General features: G+C 43.1%; 2 protein-coding genes across 2 annotated transcripts; one reads left to right on the top strand and one right to left on the bottom strand.

Moving 5' to 3' along the window:
• Positions 1–10,228: 10,228 nt before the first annotated feature.
• Positions 10,229–13,401, top strand: LOC119291269 (cyclin-A3-1-like). The gene is made up of 8 exons (XM_037569999.1): positions 10,229–10,721; positions 11,493–11,719; positions 11,802–11,880; positions 11,967–12,043; positions 12,509–12,539; positions 12,620–12,772; positions 12,854–12,991; positions 13,072–13,401. The coding sequence occupies exons 1-8, from the start codon at positions 10,473–10,475 to the stop codon at positions 13,141–13,143; spliced, it is 1,026 nt and encodes a 341-aa protein (XP_037425896.1). The 5' UTR covers positions 10,229–10,472; the 3' UTR covers positions 13,144–13,401.
• A 424-nt stretch (positions 13,402–13,825) lies between these two features.
• Positions 13,826–19,050, bottom strand: LOC119291268 (mannose-1-phosphate guanyltransferase alpha-like). Its single transcript, XM_037569998.1, has 15 exons — positions 18,830–19,050; positions 18,634–18,731; positions 18,432–18,532; positions 18,245–18,323; positions 17,579–17,639; positions 17,420–17,466; positions 17,226–17,318; positions 16,974–17,064; positions 16,448–16,496; positions 15,277–15,393; positions 15,056–15,203; positions 14,843–14,935; positions 14,699–14,767; positions 14,293–14,335; positions 13,826–14,181 (listed from the first exon to the last, which is right to left on the bottom strand). The coding sequence occupies exons 1-15, from the start codon at positions 18,885–18,887 to the stop codon at positions 14,081–14,083; spliced, it is 1,248 nt and encodes a 415-aa protein (XP_037425895.1). The 5' UTR covers positions 18,888–19,050; the 3' UTR covers positions 13,826–14,080.
• Positions 19,051–19,874: the final 824 nt, after the last annotated feature.

The raw sequence follows: 19,874 nt of genomic DNA, 5'->3' as shown, positions 1-19,874 counted from the left end.
ATAAAGAGAACATCATGAAGCATATTACTAACACATTTGAGTCTAACCCACTTCCTATGCATAGGGATTTTGTGAGCAAACAACTTATGGGAACAATAATCAACTAGCATAGGAAGGCAAAACAAGCATAAGTTCAAAACTTTAAGCACATAGAGAGGAAACTTGATATTATTGCAATTCCTACAAGCATGTATTCCTCCCTCATAATAATTTTCAGTAGCATCATGAATGAATTCAACCATATAACCAGCACACAAAGCATTCTTTTCATGATCTACAAGCATAGAAAATTTATTACTCTCCACATAAGCAAATTTCTTCTTTATGGAATACGTATCATGACAATAATCATCATAAATAGGAGGCATGCTTTCATCATAATAAATTTGCTCATCAAAACTTGGGGGACAAAAAATATCATCTTCATCAAACATAGCTTCCCCAAGCTTGTGGCTTTGCATATCACTAGCATCATCGATATTCAAGGAATTCATACTAACAATATTGCAATCATGCTCATCACACAAAGATCTAGTACCAAACATTTTATAGACTTCTTCTTCTAGCACTTGAGCACAATTTTCCTTTCCATTATTTTCACGAAAGATATTAAAAAGATGAAGCGTATGAGGCAAACTCAATTCCATTTTATGTAGTTTTATTTTATAAAATAAACTAGTGATAAAACAAGAAACTAAAAGATTCGATTGCAAGATCTAAAGATATACCTTCAAGCACTCACCTCCCCGGCAACGGCGCCAGAAAAGAGCTTGATGTCTACTACGCAACCTTCTTCTTGTAGACGTTGTTGGGCCTCCAAGTGCGGAGGTTTGTAGGACAGTAGCAAATTTCCCTCAAGTGGATGACCTGAGGTTTATCAATCCGTGGGAGGCGTAGGATGAAGATGGTCTCTCTCAAGCAACCCTGCAACCAAATAACAAAGAGTCTCTTGTGTCCCCAACACACCCAATACAATGGTAAATTGTATAGGTGCACTAGTTCGGCGAAGAGATGGTGATACAAGTGCAATATGGATGGTAGATATGAATATTTGTAATCTAAAAATATAAAAACAGCAAGGTAACTAATGATAAAAAGTGAGCGTAAACGGTATTGCAATGGTAGGAAACAAGGCCTAGGTGTTGACGCTGGAACGCGTCACACGAACACGTCGATGTGTACCCGCGGCGCCGAGGGAGATTCTCCGCAACTCACACCGCGGGAGGCCGACTTTCAGCGTGATACGCAAGACAGCAAGCCGGCGCTTTTGAGGACCCGAAACCCCACACGCCCGGGAGGGACCCCGTCAGGGCGCGCGGCGGCTATGGGCTGCCCTAGGTCGGCCTGATCGCCCCTAGGGCCTCGAGGTTCGCTGCCCTGCAACAAGAAGAACGAACGAAGAACGAGGAAGAAGAAGAACTAGGGTTAAGGAGAAAAGATAAAAGATAAAAAATGGTAGATGAATTGATCGATTGTGTGTTGTTCAATCGGCCGTCACCCCTTAGGTATATAAGAGGTGGCTGGACTTCCCGTGCAAGGAAAAGGCTTGGATTCACATCCAAAACCCTAGTAAAATTCGGATTGGTTTTGTCCGAACTTTCCAAAACTGTTCGGTTTAAACTGGCTGCACCTTGTGGGTCTTTTTTGTGGTGGTAAACAATCTTGGATGGAAACGAGCCCAAAAGCAATCTTGACCGTTTCGACGAGATGAGCAACTTTTATGTTGAACGTTTTTTGATCAGAGGTCATCTTGAGGGACAAATCGGTCGCGCAAAACAGGCTATCCCTCGCGCTACCCATCAGACAGGGTGTCTGGTGGGGCGCGCCAATTTTTGCCTCCTGACAGGGCTGTATTCTGATGGCTCTAACTTTTGCATACGAACTCGTATTGGAACGTTTTTTATATCAAAATCGATCGTTTCGATGAGACGAAGACAAACCGTGTAGATAAGTTTTCCATTTGAGGCGGTCTTGGGGGCTTAATCTGCCAAACTCTACTCTGAATATAAGATCTTAGTACTTTGAGCATAGTTTCGGCCTTCGAGATGAAATCAGACTGCGATGACCCAAACTTCAAAGATGTTCATATCGATAATACGGAACTCTTTCATGAAGATCACTTCTCCATTTGAGGCCATCTTAAATAAGTTATTGATCGTGCCAAAATCTGGTGTCAACACATGCCCCCCTGTTTTTCGGCAAAGTTTGTGTGCCGAAAAATAACTTCCGCATAGCTTGTTCTAAGGACGATGTCAACACCCCATCGGCCATTTTGCATGTTCTTAGGATGACAAGTATATATCGACCATTGCTTGTTTGAACCTCTTGATGCAAACTTGGGTGAAAACTTCTCACCTTCTATAACAATCCGGAGATAAGGTTCCATAGATCAAAACCATCCTCCGAACCATATTGTTCACCCTTTCGCTAGGATTTTGCAGATAATCAAGAATGAACTTCCTCCAATCCTTACTTCGCCTGCATAAAAGTTTCGTTAGTGGCCGAAGCGGTGGGCTTCGATTCAGCCTTACCTATGTTGACAAGACCTAGCATCGGCTATTGATAGAAATGCAATACACCATGGTTAACATAGTAGCCGGACGCTTGCTGTGCCAACTCTTTCGAATTGTCATGCCTAGATATATGAACAATTTTAAAGCAACCCAAGGTAAATTTTGCATCTAGACATACCTCAAGATAAACTACAAGTGATTCGTCAAAACATTGATAAACCCTAGATATTTGTTGCACTACTCATAACGAATCACCGAAAGCCTCAGTATGTATAGCTCCTATAGCAAGGCAAAGCTCCGATCCGAATGACAATGCATATTCGGCTTTGATCATTGTGCAAAAATATTTTAAGCGGCATGAGGTCTGTTTTGATCTCCAATTGAACTAAGGACGATGTTAAGATACTACACCGGCCATGCTTTGACATATTCTTAGGGCGATAGATAAATATCAACCGTTAACATGAGGTCCATGTAAATTTCTCCCACCAAAGTATGTATAGCCGAAATAAACAAATAAAATAGGAATAAAATATTTCGGCCCCTTTGTATTAGCAACAATGTAACTAACCAAATGTATGATAATTTGGTAATACCCTCTCATGATATAGAAAATTATGTTGCATCCATGGATCAAAATAAATCCATGGAGGGTAATTGATCATACCTAGGAATGAATTCCATGGCAAAGGCATCAACGGCATGGTTGAAGAAAATGGATGATGTGCTAACTGAAGATTTTGATGTTGTGATGCGCACCTTCGGCTTAATTGTTTGTTGCTTTCATTCTTTTCCTTCTTCACTTTTATTGTACTTGTTGCAACAGAAACATGCACATCATTTTTGTTTTGATTGATCTTCTTGGAAACCCATGCCATGTTCTTTTTTCTCAGCTCTTGTGCACTAAGATTTTGTAATTCCTTTTTTTGCCAATATGATAAGCCAAGCGGGCATCTCGGCTGTGATTCTGTTTTGACCAATGGCAATTCCTTTTTGGCCTTGTGCACCCTCAACTTCTTTTCTTCAGATTTGGCACTCTGATTTTTATCAGTTGATTGCTTCACTTCTTTGCCTTTTGTAGCCAATGTCAACACTTTAATTGGCTCTTTGTTATTTGGGATCAAATTTGAAGCAGCACACTTACGACCATCTCTTTTCACGCGGTAAACTTGCTTTACCACCTCTTTCTTCTTTCTTGAGCTCTGGACCGATTCCTTATGATTGAAACGGTCTTTGACGCGTGATTGTCCAAATGTTGATCTCCTTGGAGCTACATAGTATTGGTGAGATGGTCTAGAATAAGATGGAGAATGTACCCTTGTATCATACCTGTCCCATGATGAATATGCATCTATATGAGCATAGGGAGGTATCGACGGCATTGGCATCGGCGGCCCAAAATAAGGATATGAATATGTTGCATTAAAATTATCACTTTGCCAATACCGATCCTCATATTTGCGCCTTGGGGGTGATCTTGGTTTCTTTGCATGATTTGGCCGATAAGCATTCTTCTCTTCACTCTTCTTTTGATATTTATCCAATAGTTCAGCAAAGGTGATTTTTGATCTCTTACACTTGCGCTTATTCCGGCCTTTGTTTTCTTTTGGTTTGCTTTCATCGATCATTAGATTTGCTTGCTGCCCCCCAGTCCTTGGCGTCTCCATTGTAGCTTCGATGGAACTCCCGCCCTCAAGATTATGCTCGTTATGCTCTTCAACAACTTCTTTACTTGAAAGCTTGATCCCATCACCTGCAACTTTTACATTCTTTTTAAATGGATCGGCTTGAAGCAGCCGATGTAAAACTTTTTGCCATCGGGACCAATCAGAATAGACTGGTCATATCTTGGTGTTTCAACAAACTTCAATCGTCCTTTTTCAATGGCCGATTTAACTATTTGACGAAACATGTTGCAATCCTCAAAATTATGCTTGGACGAATCATGCAACTTACAATACATTCGTCCTTCGATTGATGGCTTAACATGGTGATCAAGAATTGTAATGTAATTATTTTTCAGCAACAAATCAAATATTTTATCACACATGCTTGAATTGAAAGTATACTTCTTGTTTCCTAGCCGATCTTGCTGTTTGAACGGCTTTGGAGATAAGCAAACGAATGGTTCAGATTTGGAATCTCCCCATTCGGCTATGCATTGTGTTTTCCACTCTATCTCCGATGTCTTTGGATATGATATTATATTAGCATTGGTTTTCTCAATAGAATTTAACCTTGGCTTTAAATTTCTGAAACGAAGATATTTAGAACATACATGTCTCAGTTGAGACCAAGTGTAAGCCAAGTAAGAAATAAGCAAAGCTACCCAACTAGATATGAACTTTAGAGAAAGCAATGGGAAAAGCTTTGGCTGTAACAATAAGTCATTATCGGTCTTTATAAATGGTGCAATGGGTTGACCGATATGTTCCATAACAATTTTACTGCTAACAAGTAAATTACCCCTTCCTCATTGGTCTTTCAAAATTACTTATGAGAATATTTCTTATAGATGCATCAATAATGAAGTTGCGACCAAATCTGAAAATAGGTAAATTACTCGCTATGCATACCTCTTCAAATATGTTGGGAGAGCATGATAGTGGTGCCATTTGAAGAACATTTTGCTCCGTCTTTGGATGGCTCCCCAACACCTTGTCATCATCTTTTTCTTGAATCCGTGCATCATTGCTTTGAAGAATTTTGTCGGCCGAACTTTGTTCGGCTACTTGTTCTTGTCCTTGAAGCTTGTCAATTTCTACGGCACGGAACTCATAGGGCAGGAAGTAGGTTTCATTAACTTCAGAAAAATCAAGCACCGTTGTTTTCCTATGCTTGCCATGCCCTTTCTCAATAATGCTTGCCTCGTTGGATTTGATGGATTCAGAATATATACTACTTGATTCGGCTTTTTCAACCGAAGCACTTTCATGTTCCGAATCATCCTTCTTTTCATTGATAGTACCAATTGGCAATGCTTCTTTTATCTGAGCCAATTCTTTTTCTATTTGTTTCTGACGGCGAGTGGCAAAATTAGCTTTAAGCTTTTTCTCAATTTCAGCCCACTCTGGATATGATTGCCCCCCAATGCTTTTAGATTTTTTCGGCAATGACACACGGGTGTTTCCGAAATTTTGCAATTGTGTAGGGGGTGTATAATATGATGTAGTACTAGGTGAAGGCATATGCAGTGTTGTAAGACCATACTTTTGCTCGCCAATTTTATCAATTGGCAAAGATTCATCTTCTTGCAAAACTCTAGCTTTTATTGCGGCATAATCAGGAAATAGCCCCTTTTCATGTTGTTCAAGGCAAAGAGCACTAATTCTCTTGTTTTGGGCTAAACTCTTCAATGCAGCCACCACTACCTCATCTTCTACAATGTTGGGCACAACCGCTCCTGTAAAATTTACATTCACTCGGCTATAACCAGGAAGGTGTGAAGCCGAATTATGAGCATCTACAGTTGTGTATGGTGCCGAAGAATTACTAACATGAGGTGTAGCATATGACGGTTGAGAGTAACTGGCCAAATAGCCATTAGTAGCATGGCCAATTCTCTCATTCATCGGCATGGTTGGATTACTATATTGCACATTAGCTGCCGATGAATAAAAGGGTGAAACACTTTCTTGTATGGCATTGGAAATTCTAATTTGGGGTGTTTCAAATTGATTAATCAAACTCATCATGTTGCTCATCGGCATATGAATTTGTGGGGTTGCCGATGCATGGGAGTTGAGATACATATGTTGCATGTTGCTAAATTTATAAGAATTTGAAACATGAAGATTATTTTGCATCGGCCCTTGCACATAATTGATAAAACTAGGGCTAGCCGATACATTATGCTCAATAGGTGATCCAGCAACAACATATGGATTATTTGCATCTACAAAGGGGAATTGGGTATTCATATTACCTTTGTAGATTGCAGCAACTTGATGACGATCTCTTCGTAGCAAGAACGGGCTGGAGACCGTTCAAAGCTTCGTCCCCAGCGGAGTCGCCAAAAAGTGTGTTGACGCTGGAACGTGTCACACGAACACGTCGATGTGTACCCGCGGCGCCGAGGGAGATGCTCCGCAACTCACACCGCGGGAGGCCGACTTTCAGCGCGATACGCAAGACAGCAAGCCGGCGCTTTTGAGGACCCGAAACCCCACACGCCCGGGAAGGACCCCGTCAGGGCGCGCGGCGGCTATGGGCTGCCCTAGGTCGGCCTGATCGCCCCTAGGGCCACGAGGTTCGCCGCCCTGCAACAAGAAGAACGAACGAAGAACGAGGAAGAAGAAGAACTAGGGTTAAGGAGAAAAGATAAAAGATAAAAAGTGATAGATGAATTGATCGATTGTGTGTTGTTCAATCGGCCGTCACCCCTTAGGTATATAAGAGGCGGCTGGACTTCCCGTGCAAGGAAAAGGCTTGGATTCACGTCCAAAACCCTAGTCAAATTCGGATTGGTTTTGTCCGAACTTTCCAAAACTGTTCGGTTTAAACTGGCTGCACCTTGCGGGTCCTTTTTGTGGTGGTAAACAATCTCGGATGGAAACGAGCCCAAAAGCAATCTTGACCGTTTCGACGAGATGAACAACTTTTATGTTGAACGTTTTTTGATCAGAGGTCACCTTGAGGGACAAATCGGTCACGCAAAACAGGCTATCCCTCGCGCTACCCATCAGACAGGGTGTCTGGTGGGGCGCGCCAGTTTTTGCCTCCTGACAGGGCTGTATTCCGATGGCTCTAACTTTTGCATATGAACTCGGATTGGAACGTTTTTTATATCAAAATCGATCGTTTCGACGAGACGAAGACAATCCTTGTAGATAAGTTTTCCATTTGAGGCGGTCTTGGGGGCTTAATCTGCCAAACTCTACTCTGAATATAAGATCTTAGTACTTTGAGCATAGTTTCGGCCTTCGAGATGAAATCAGACTGCGATGACCCAAACTTCAAAGATGTTCATATCGATAATACGGAACTCTTTCATGAAGATCACTTCTCCATTTGAGGCCATCTTAAATAAGTTATTGACCGTGCCAAAATCTGGTGTCAACACTAGGTTTCATACTTTCACCAGTGCAAGTTCTCTCAACAGTAATAACATAACTGGATCATATACCTATCCCTCAACATGCAACAAAGAGTCACTCCAAAGTCACTAATAGCGGATAACAAATGAAGAGATTATTGTAGGGTATGAAACCACTACAAAGTTATCCTTTTTGATCGATCTATTCAAGAGTCTGTAGTAAAATGACACGAAGCTATTCTTTCTGTTCGATCTATCATAGAGTTCGTACTAGAACTATCCACATGACCTTGTGACAATTTCAAGAAAGCATTCCCATTAATACTATTGGTGCTATTATTGTTGTTGTCAAACATGAAAATGGAGAAGGGGAAAATGCAGGATGGGCAAAGTGAAAGTATAATACAAGACACCTTCATGATAAAGAGGTCGCAGCTGCCCATCCGTACAACGAAGAAAAAGGGCTGACAATAAGACAATTTTCTATACATTTATATGGCCAATAAATTAAAAAAACACATGTACATACGTGAATAAGAAAGCAGTAGAATAATTGGATATTTCTAGAAATAGGATCAAGATTTACAACAGTTATAATGGAAATGGAGATGCAGGATCATAATGTCAAACTCTGGTACAACCAACCAGGGATGTAAAAGGCAAATAAGCAGAGTCCGTAAGTACCGTTTAGTTAGCTTTATTTAGCTTCATAGTTCATTTTCTTAATAAATAAATAATTTTTTGAACTACTAGATTATTAGCGGGTTTAAACGGGATTAAACGAGACCCGGTTGACATCCCTACAACCAACCGGCATGGGAGATAGAAGAACAGGTCCACTATTCGGGCGCTTGCATGACGCTGGGAGGCTCTGCGCCGCATCACGCGTGAATATCGGACACCTCGCTGGATTTGTCGCGCCGGATCCCCCGTAGATGACGGGAAGGAGTAGGCATCACCGAAGTAGAAGGGTCGAACCTAGGCTCCCAGCGCACGCATTGACCTGACTCGATCCCACACCTCTAGTGGATCCAATCGAGGGACCTCTCCTCTCTGCTCCTTGCATCAGGACTGGATGGAATGGACGCGGTCGCTCCTCTAGGTCCCTTTAGCGAAGCCCAGCAATGGACCTCCTTCAGTGAAGCGGTGTAATGGGTTGGCCGACGGCCCAGTGAACCAGATACCTTCGTTTTGGTCTCTAGAGCAGCATCCCATAGGACAAACAGGCCAGTGCTGATACATGTGGGGCATATGGCTAGATCTGATGGTCAAAAGCATCCAAATAACGAAAATAGACGGTCAAAAACGCAAATCGCTGAGAGGGTTCACTTTAGGCTCAGCTTTACTGTCCTAAATGGGCTCTCCGAATCATATTTTGGAGATGGAGAAGGTCTTTAGTTGGAACAATAGTGTCTAATCTCTTCAAAAAATGGCAACCTTTTGTTGATGCTCTAAGTGCTTTGGGCCATGCTCATCATGCAGAACAACAACTATGGTTATTTTTTGTACTTAATAGTAGCTTTTGCATGGAAGAATTTTGTGTTTTCATCTCCCTTGTTGGCCCATCTGAGAGTGGCTCTCAGCTTCCATTATATCTTATCAAGGTTGGCAAGTTTGATTAAGCACTCTTTCAAAATAATCCTCCAATTCCATTCTTCGCTTGATAAATATATATATGTTCCTTTGGAGTATCATAGAATAGGATGACCAAACTAGATGCCTCAGTAGTTCGGATTGGATAGATACATTGCCATAGTTGAAGTCCTTTCCTTAGTCTCTTGAATTTAGCAGTTAGCTAGTGCTTCCATGATTTTTCCAGAGTCGATAATAGAACATTTGTGCTTCTAACTTTTCAGAGAAAAGTGTATTTTCTGCCCCCAACGACTCATCAACTTTATAAAGTTGATAATTTTGATCTCACCCTAGACTCAAAGTGGTTTTGTGTATAATGTGTCAGTGGTTTTGCGCATGTGGCAGCACATGCTTTTTCAGCAATAAATGCAAGGGAAGAAATAAAACAATCAAGATGAATAAGAAGAAAAAGAACACATAAAGTCAAAAATGCAAATGCATACTATTGAATTTTTTTAGTACAAATAAGGTAAAGGAAGTTTAGGAACATTTATGAAGAGCATATATTATTCATGATAATTTCCTAGATTTATTGTTTCTTGAATTTCATGATATTTCAAACATTTCCATAATTTTCCAAACTTATCTAGAATATTATCTTTATGTAAATCCTTTTTTTATTTTCATGTGTTATCTGTTTTATGTATATTTCTATCCTCTCTTTTTAGTGTGTTGCCAAACGTACAAAAGCACAACCATCTCATCCATCAAACCGTTTCAAAGGGAACAAAATTGTCTCATCCATTAAAATAATGTCTTTTTTAATATTTCTACTAATTACGGACATAGGTTTTTCCGCGAGGATGAAAACCCCGGCGAGGACGTGATGGGCATAAAGAGTCTGTCACGGGAACGGTGATGTGAGTCTGATACCTACCTGAATGATCAATGTGAGTCTGATACCTAGCTGAATAATCTCCATTGCCAGCTTGACTCTCAACGGTTGGGATTTATTTGCGTGTTAGGGCATCTTGGCCAAAGCAAAAGCCAAACGGCGTAAAAAATAACGGACTTCCCAAGCCGCAGCTTTCCTCTCTTCTCTCCCCCCTCCAAAACCCAGCACGAAGAACCGAAATGAAACTACGCGGCCAGCAGCAACAGAGGAGGGCGGAGCCGGAGGCGATGGAGAGCACCGCCCGCGTCTTCCCGCCCCTTAAAAGGCCAGCCACGAACCGCCAAGCCGCCTATCGTCTCAACCTCGAGCAACGCTTCGGCGCCGCTGCAACCGTCGCCGAGGGCTTCCAAGCAGACGACGCGGCCGCCGGTCAGGGAGAACCCGCGACCGGAAGAGGATGGAGGTCAGCGACGAAGAGAGCGTGACCGGCCCCGCCCGCACGCCGGACACGGACTCGGAGCCGGAGCAGCCGGACCCCGCCGCGGCCCCAGCGGCTATCGCGCCGTACCCCGGGGACATCGACGACGAGACCGAGGCCGACCTCGCCCGCCTGCTGGACTCCTCGGAGCAGCCTGACCCCGCCGCGCTCCGGGCGGGTATGGAGCCGTACCTCGGGGACATCGACCGATACATGCGGTCCCTGGAGGTGAGGGGCTTCTCGATTCCCCTTCTCGTCCGATCCCGCGTGTGGAGGTACGAGTTCGTTCTCCAAGTCGGCTTTGTTAGGGGTCGGGTTTACATGGTTTTGCGGTCGCATTAGTCGCATCTGGTAGTTAAGGCGAGGTCGCATTGGATAGAACTGAAGAATTTTGGGGCGTGATCACGTTGTGCGCATGAGTTTCTGGAATTTGGGGGATTGTATTGTGTTGTGGATACATCTCGATATACTGCAGTGAATTATTCAGTTTTTTTTTTATGAATGTGGGATATATTATCTACTCCCTTCAATTCATATTACTTGTCGCTCAAATGGATGTATCAAGATGTATTTCAGTGCTAGATACATCCGTTTGAGCGACAAGTAATACGGATCGGAGGTAGTAGTTGTTTAGTTACTCGTGGTTAAGGCAATGGTGAAATTAGTGCACTGTGGCATTGGACAATAGTGGGTTTCCATCTCTGCCGAGCAACGAATTTTTGCTACTCTGTTAATAAACCAGAAGCAGGTTACATATTTATGGGATTACTACATGCAGAACCTAGTGGTATGCACAGCAAGACACCACTAAGTATGTTATATGTTAGCTTCACTTTTTTAGCCTGATTTCATATCAGAAGCTGTGGAGTTCTTCAGTGTGTATGCCATCTTAATTATCTGAAGATACAATCATTACTGTGCAGATAATGCGGTATGTTTTCGCTGTTTGGGTCGATGTAAATAGGCTCTTTCAGCGACTTTGTTGTCTACATTTTCTAGGCATCGAGGAGGCCGAGGGATGACTATATCTGGACAACACAGGAAGATATCAATCCCAAGATGAGGGCGGTCCTAGTTGACTGGCTGGTGGACGTGTCTTGTACATTCAGGCTTCCTGCTGACACACTTCACCTTGCAGTTTCATATGTCGACTGCTTCCTCACAGCAAGTGTCATTAAATGGCACGAGTTGCAATTACTTGGTGTGACCGCATTGCTTGTTGCTGCGTAGGGAACTAAACCATTGCTTATCTCTTTTTTTCTTTTCTCTTAGCGTGACTATCTGATTAGCATGAATGGATTGTTGCAGGAAATATGAAGATGACATATTTGTGCATGAGGTCCAAAGATACAGGGGCGTTACTGCCAACACGTACACCACGAAGCAGGTTAGCCTTGCTTCTGCTTTACTTCCCATAGTAAATTTCCAGGGCTTGAATGGTGAAGAAATAGTTATGGTTTTTATGCACCGAAGGTTGTGAAGATGGAGACTGACATACTGAAATCTCTTAACTTTGAGATGGGGAGTCCTACTGCAAGAACTTTTCTACGGTATGTGCTTGAGCTGAAACTTTTTCATTTGGATGATAAAATCTCCTCAGTAGTAAAACAGTTACGATGAAAGTTCAGATATATAAGTAGTATTATGACTACTGCCATATTGTGTTCAAATACATTCCTAAGCCTAACGTTCGGTACATGTCTGTTCTGCCAAACAAAATACTCTGAAATGAGATAAATCCCAGATCTGGCTAGTGAAAAGCTTATCAGAATTCATGTCTGCCTATGTCTAGCATAGCACATGGGCAGCGTCTGAGAATATAAAAAATTTCCACGACATCTAGTGAGGTATGCCGAACACAATTTCGATGGCCAAGCCATCTCACGACCACATTGTGTTCAGCATGTACAATAGTTACCATGTTTAATTCGCATAACATATATCTCGTCTTATGATTATTGCCACACTGGACTCAAAAGATCCTAACCCTGATGTTCAATGCATGTCTGTTGTAGGAGATACATAACTGTTTGCCGCGGACGCGATGTAAGTATCCGTTGCAGCATCTGATATTGTATTCACTTAATGTTCTTTATTATAATGTCTGCCCCCTCTTCAAACCTTAGCGCGCAAAAGCAAAGAAGCTGGAGTTTCTGTGTAGCTACCTTGCAGAATTGAGCTTGCTGGACTATGACTGCATACAGTTCAATCCATCAGTTGTTGCTGCTGCCTGCCTTTTTTTGGCCAGGTTCATAATCAGCCCAACTGCCCGTCCTTGGGTAAGAAGACATGACTACTCCTTTGTTGAATCTACATTATGCTTTATAATTTTCTGATATTAGCTTGTGTTTATTCTGCAGAACCTGACGCTGCAAAGGAACACGAAATACAAGGTCTCTGATCTCAAGTCTTGCATCTTGATGATACACAAATTGCAGTTGAATGGATATCCGGGCCTGAAAGAAGACGCCATCAAAGTCAAGTATAATGATCGCGAGGTAAGATACGCTTTCCCCAGTTTTTTGGCTGTCACATGCGAACTTTTTTGTTTGAATTTATTTGTTCGATCATTGTACAGCTTGAGCATGTGTCGGCAATGGATCCACCTGAAAATATCCCTCTGCGTTTCCTCAAGGACATCGGACAGTGAAAGGCCAAAGTGCTCTTGCAACATCTTTTGCAGGCTTTGCAGAAACTACAAATAGGATTCTTTTGTTAGTAGATAGACTACAGGCTCTGTTCAGGCATTACGGATTTGGGGCATCATCTGTCGGCTTCCTGCATCCATGCCTGCCGGGCCTAAGCAGAATCAGTTCCATCCATGCCTGCCGGGCTTTAGCAGAATCAGTTCCAGTTCCAGTTGCGTTGATAGCAGTGCGGCTACCTTCATTGATATGTTGACATGATATGCAACTGGAGCATTTTTGTACATATGATAGAATACGATGGTGCCATACTCGGTGATATTCCATATGAAGTTTCAGGGCAAATCCTAACGTGTTACAATATTTCATTACTACCATTTTATGCAGAATATATTGCCTCTGACCAGTGCACTGATTGCTGACGAACTTATTTCCCAAAGTGAAATGGATACTGCAACTATTGCACATGTCATCAGCAAAATAGTTTATGTACTCCCTCCAATCCATAGTACTTGTTGCTGCTTTAGTACAACTTCAGTAAGCATTTATTGCTGACAAACTTAATTCCCAAAGTGAAACGGAGTGCGTAAATTGACTGATTAACAACACACCTAACAGCAACATATCAAAGCTGATAATCAGAAAGAAAAATGATTGGGGTCTCAAAGAACAGCAATTGCTCACAACTGATCCAGCTAACAAAATGTCAGTTCTCAATAGAAATGTTGTAATCTGTTTGTACAATCTCTACACCAGTGAACTTGATACCAGAATGCTAAAGAAAATTACACCATATCACATCACATGACTTGTACAGACTAACGACCCCAATCTAATGCAAGCATACATAAGGGGGGTGAAGAAGAAAAGGAAAGAAAATTACATGTTTGGTTTGAAGACCTTATTCGGGATTAAATAAAGATATGTGTTGTGCAAGGAATATTATAGGATGATCTCATCTTGCACACTGGCATTGAGAGTTTTATTTGGGAGCACGATACTGTTAGTTACAACTACTTCATCTTCAACATCAACGGCTTCACCTGCATTTAGCTAGCACGTCAAATCGAGCATAGGAACTATCCCTACGTAAAGCATATTATCACAAGATTTTCATGGGAAGGTAACAAGATATCATCTAGGTAGGGTCTTACCAAGAATGGTGATACCAAGTTTGGCATTGTGGTCACCTTCACCCTGTATTCAGAAAGTAATTTTGTTACATGACGCACCCAGAAAAGACTGGATTAGCAGTATACGTAATTGTATCTTCGTCTCAAAGACAGTTTCAGCGAGACGTACTGTCACACCAAAAGTAACTTTTTTCAGCAAAACCATACGTAGTAATTTTGCACACGGAACCACAAAATGTAATGTTTAAAACAGTACAGTAGATATGTTCAGTGCAGAGAAGCATAAACATTGATAAAATCTACATACTTCTCAAACTGGGCTAGAACAGAAACATCAGAATATGAAAGGTTCCAAGCTTTCTATGATGAAAGAGGTGAAAATGAGTAATTTTTAATAGGATAAGGTAACATGTATAGAAAATCTTGCCTGTACACGTGACCATTTCCCTACTGTTGACTTCCACCCTACTATTGAATGTATGACAACTGCATTCTCCTGCAACCAAAGGAATTATCTGAGACGCAGGTACCTAAATGTGGGTTATCATTTGGTAAAGAGAGGAAGACTAACCATAATTTCGACATCATCCAGAATGATGCAACTGATAAGCCTGGCACCTGCTCCAATGCGTGCATTTGCTGATATCGAAACATTGGGACCAATCTGCGTGTGGATAGCGTATAAAAAGATAAAACCATCACTATTATAAATAGAATGTCAAGGATATCAGACACCATGGTATATCACGATCTACTAAATTTATGTTGAAGAACCAGATGTTACCTTTGCAGTTAGATGCACCTTCGCAGATGGATGGATGTACACGTCACCTACAATAGTGGCACCCTTTTTGCCATCTCCAGAGGCTAAAAGATGAGGAGAGGTATGGCGGAACTGGGAGAGATATAGGCCAGAGCATCTCAAAGACATCCTATGCATAGATGCAACACTGGTCAATCAACAACTTCAAGATTAGAAAGAGCGCCGTCAAGAACTATATTTACCCTGGGGTCTTGATCTGTTCCCAAAAATCAAGTGTCTGGTATGTGTAAAGTTCCTTCTTTCCTGCTAGAGGAGATAAGATATCTTGATCTAACCTAACATAATCTGCCGGAATTGCCCTGTTGACAATTAACACAAGATGTTCAGTATCATATAAATACATTGGGATCACCTTAATGGAAGCTCTATCATTTTTCTTTAGATTTCTTGGAAGAACTAACGAGAAGATAAAATAGCCGTATTGCTAGATACAGGACCTTATTCAGGCCAACAACGATAGAAGAAAATATGCTTTCTACAAAGCAGCAAGGACAATATGATGGCTACTCCTCCTACCCATTTCTTTTCTTATTCTGAATTGATACGATGGCCATGTAAGACATATTCTATGATTTTATATTTCCATGCACAATCCCCCCTGGAACCTAATGAAAGGATCATGAGTTCATGACGCCTTCAAGCAAACAAAGGGTCATCCCAGAAGACGACTTCAGAAAACATGGCAAACATCGGTTTTATTGTAATGATATGATGTGGTAGCAATCCATGTGCACTGAACTTACCTATCTTTAAAATATAAGGGGCAAAACATTGGAGGTAGAGCAAGACAAGGACATCAGTAGTATACTTATCAGTATCATGAAAGGGGGGGCAACCTGGTGCATGTAGCTCCCGCTTGCGCAGGGTCCAGGGAAGGGTCCGACCACTTTGGGTCTATAGTACGCAGCCTTTCCCTACATTTCTGTAAGAGGCTGTTTCCAGGACTTGAACCCATGACCTCATGGTCACAAGGCAGCAGCTTTACCACTGCGCCAAGGCTCCCCTTCTTATCAGTATCATGAAAGTGAATTCTTTTTTCAAGGATACATGAAAGTGAATTCTTGTTTCTGGACAATTAATCCATCTAATGAGACATTGATTTGCTAAAAGATCAGTGGTAAAATTAGTTGTTTTGTAAAAATTATGTTCCAAGACATTTGTATTACAAGTTAGAACATAGACATCTCGCAGTTCACCTTCAACTTCCTGGTGATGCATTAATTTGGTAGTACCACATCATATTATTTAAAATAGCACCGATGATTTCCATGATTAAAAGATAATCAAATACACATTAACTGAGAAATGACCCAAATAAATATGCAGGAAAATGAATAGAAGATACACACATACTTCGTTGCTGATTGAAGAGCTTCAAAGCTGGATACACGGCGCAAATTAGCTGAAATTTTAGCATTGAGAGTGATTAAAGTTTGTGCTGTAAATAGGAAGTACCAATAGGAGTACCAAAACAAGACTAATGAAGAAAATATTAACCGACTAGAACTAATATACTCTCTTAAATTTGTATGTCACCAAGCTGTCAGAATTTTAGTTCAACTGGAACAGTCAAACCTCTTTGACTAATGGTTTGAATGGCGACGCTAGCAAAAACAAAACATGCCGACTAGAACTAATATACTCTCTCAAATTTGTATGTCACCAAGCTGTCAGAATTTTGTTCAACTGGAACCTCTTTGACTAATGGTTTGAGTGGCGACACTAGCAAAAACAAAACATACCTCACGGGAGCATGGCCAAAATGAAATGAGGCAAAAATTAGTAGCGAGGTGAAGGAATGGGCAAAGAACCATGGACAATATGTGTAAACCATAGCAATTTAAAAGGCAAAAAAATGTAATATTACTGAGCATAATACCTCTGTCTTTCTTCTGTTTTAGGACATCCTCGATAGCAATTAATATCTTGGGTGTAAATATATAGACTCCGCAATTTATGAGATCACTCACCTACACATGTATAAAATGCATTAGAGCTAAGCTAACTACTCACTAAGAACGATTGGTTGTCCCAAAATAATTTGAAAACCAAATAATAAGACATGCACAATTCTCCAAATGGAAAATAGAACAGCAAGCCAAACAACAAATAATCAGCACTGTATACTCACAAAAGTCTCTGGTTTTTCCGTATAGTGTAACAGTTCATTTGTTTCAGGATCAGCTACTAGCTCGCCAAATTGGTTGGCTGACTCCGCAGATACCTGAGAAAGATTTTGGGATAATGTTATGACTTATGCATGAGAATACTATATGAACTCTGGTTCCCGCTATTATGGAAGTTACTAGTATGACATTCTCTCACCTTATTGACTAGCAAAGTGCCCATGCCTCCATACTTTTTATGGGCCTCTGCAACGAAGGGATGGTGATACATTTAGCGATGAGTGTCCAACAGAAAATTAACAAAGCAAACACTGTTAATACACAATGCAATCCCAACTTCAGCTACTTGGCAACCTACCGAGCATGTCTGGCAAGGGGAAGCTAGAACAGACGTCACAGTTCAGCAAAACAATGTGTGCCTGCAAAAAAAATATAAGGGAACTTTAGAGGGCAAAAGTTCCCTTATTCTGACACAGAACAGCAAAGTAGATACCAGTAAAACCCAAGCAGTTGCATATCTCTCAGAGAATTTACAAAGGAATTCTGTTGGATTTTAAATCCATGGGAATTTTTCCGTTAGAGTCCATCTAATTCAAAGGAATGGACCCTCCAAATTCTATGGATTGGTTTTCTACTAGGGGATATATTATTCCATAGGATTCCTAGCAAGAGGTTAGACATTGAAATTTTGAGTCTATGAGACAACTATGGCATTGGCATCCATTCAGTCCCTATGCAAAATTCCGGTGTTTTTCCTGTGGCGCAACCAAATAACTTCTATAACCGATTTCTGTGTTTTCCATTCAATGTAGGATTCCAAATGTCATAACATCTTATTCCTACGTTTGACCTATTCTTGTGTTTTCGAATCCTGCAAACCACAGCGGCGCTAAACTCAATTATTCAGGCATCCCAGGTCGAAGGAACACACTAGAATCCACCCTAACAGATAGCGGCGAATGCCAAACAACTAATTCAGTTCCACATTTCTTTAAATGAAGATGATAATGGGTCAAGAGCAGACCGGACTGTCCTCCATGATGTAGTCCCTGAAGCTGTAGAGCCCTCCAGCCGACCCGCGCGGCTTATCCTCCCTCAGATACCTAGAATTAAACAGCACCCCGTCAGTGGCAGTTCACCGCAGTCTGAATCCGACGCGGCTAAACTGGCAGGAAATGAAGTGAAAGTGTTGGGGAGGGCACGAAGCGAACCTGACAGGGATCCTGAGCTCGTTGGAGATGGAGGAGACGTAGAGCGCGAACTCCCGCTCCTCGTAGAAGCCGATGAGGTATATCTGCGCCAGGTTGGGGATCTGCAGCAGCGGGGTCGAAAAGGCCTCAATTCTCACACGAGGCGCACACGGGGAACCCACCAAGCAAATGCAGAGAGGAAGGGAGGGAGAGTGGGTCGTACGCGGCGGCACGCAGAGATGTGGTGGTGCACCATGGGCTGGCCGGCGAGCGGGAAGAGCGGCTTGGGCACGTTGAGCGACAGCGGCCGGAACCGCGTCCCTGCACACCCCAACCAACCACCGGACAGTTAGATACGCGCGGCGCGGAAGGGGGGTTCGCGCCGGCCGGGAGCGAGCGGGCGCAGATCTGCGGCGTACCTTTGGTGGGGCCGCCGACCATGATGACGGCGACGACGCGCTGCTCGGGGCCGGCCATGGCTGCGCGCGGCGCCTCGGCGGCGGAGCTGAGCCTGAGTCTGAGCGGCGCTGCGGCCGCGCGGGTGTGGTGACCGGTGAGATTTGAGGCGAGGGGAGTCGGAGGGTAGAGCGTTTGGACTTTGGACCGTGGGGTTTGACGAGGACGGGCGGGGCGGGGCGGGGCGGGAGCGTGCGTGTGCTGTGTTGGCGCTGGTGAACTTGGGCTGGAGACGATGGTAGGCTCTGACTCTACGGGGTTCCGTGCATCTGGATGCGGTGGGATCTGTGCGCGCGATCCGGCATCGAGCGACGTGCCGGGGTGGTGGCCTGGTGGGTTGGACTTGAGCCGGGGGTGTGGCACGGCGCGGCGGAGTTTTGCTTCCCACGCACGGTTGTATCTCTAGCTTTTGGAGTTTGGAGTTCCCGTGATAAGGACATGAGAAATTTTCTAGCATCAAAAAAAGGACGTGAGATTTTTTTTTAAAGTACAGTACAATCGCAAATACTCGCATATGCATGCATTTTATTTTATTTTATTCTTGCAGGTAAGAGCATCTCCAGCCGCGCCCCCAGAAATGCCTCCCCAGGCGATTTTTCCGTGCCGGCACCAAAAAACGGCTCAGTCGCGCCCCCAGGAGCCCGATTTTCGCCGGCCTGGCCGAAATCAGCGCCGGCGGACCCAGCCCGAACCCGGCACGCTGGGGGGCGCCCTGGGGCGTCGGGCGAATCGTTTTTGACACGAAAGAGTCGCGGGCCCGCCGAGTCAGCGACATGGGCGCTTCGTCGCCCTCATCGCCTCAGTTCCCGCGGGAATCAATGCCAAGGCTGCCGCCGCCGGTCAGCCTTGTCATTGATTCCTCACGGGCGACGCGTCACGGGGCGGCGCGTCGATGCCTCCCCTCCGCGCACGCATACACACAGGCACGGTGCACACACGGGCGCGGCTATATAAGCCAGTGGCCTCCCTCCGGCCACACTAAGCCCTAGCCGCCGAGCTCTACCTCTT

The sequence above is a fragment of the Triticum dicoccoides genome, chromosome 4B, assembly GCF_002162155.2.
Source record: "Triticum dicoccoides isolate Atlit2015 ecotype Zavitan chromosome 4B, WEW_v2.0, whole genome shotgun sequence".
Lineage (NCBI taxonomy): Eukaryota > Viridiplantae > Streptophyta > Magnoliopsida > Poales > Poaceae > Triticum > Triticum dicoccoides.
The sequence above is the reverse complement of the archived record's forward strand: the minus strand, read 5'-3'. Positions and strand labels throughout refer to the sequence as shown.

Bases quoted from the DNA above. Each gene is read 5' to 3' on its own strand.
- LOC119291269 (XM_037569999.1), top strand. From the start codon at position 10,473: ATGGAGGTCAGCGACGAAGAGAGCGTGACCGGCCCCGCCCGCACGCCG. The intron at 12,540-12,619 runs GTAAGTATCCGT...TTCAAACCTTAG, and splicing joins CTGTTTGCCGCGGACGCGAT to CGCGCAAAAGCAAAGAAGCT. The intron at 12,773-12,853 runs GTAAGAAGACAT...TTTATTCTGCAG, and splicing joins GCCCAACTGCCCGTCCTTGG to AACCTGACGCTGCAAAGGAA.
- LOC119291268 (XM_037569998.1), bottom strand. From the start codon at position 18,887: ATGGCCGGCCCCGAGCAGCGCGTCGTCGCCGTCATCATGGTCGGCGGC. The intron at 18,732-18,829 runs GTACGCCGCAGA...TGGGGTGTGCAG, and splicing joins GGTCGGCGGCCCCACCAAAG to GGACGCGGTTCCGGCCGCTG. The intron at 14,182-14,292 runs GTAAGACCCTAC...AGCTAAATGCAG, and splicing joins ACTTGGTATCACCATTCTTG to GTGAAGCCGTTGATGTTGAA.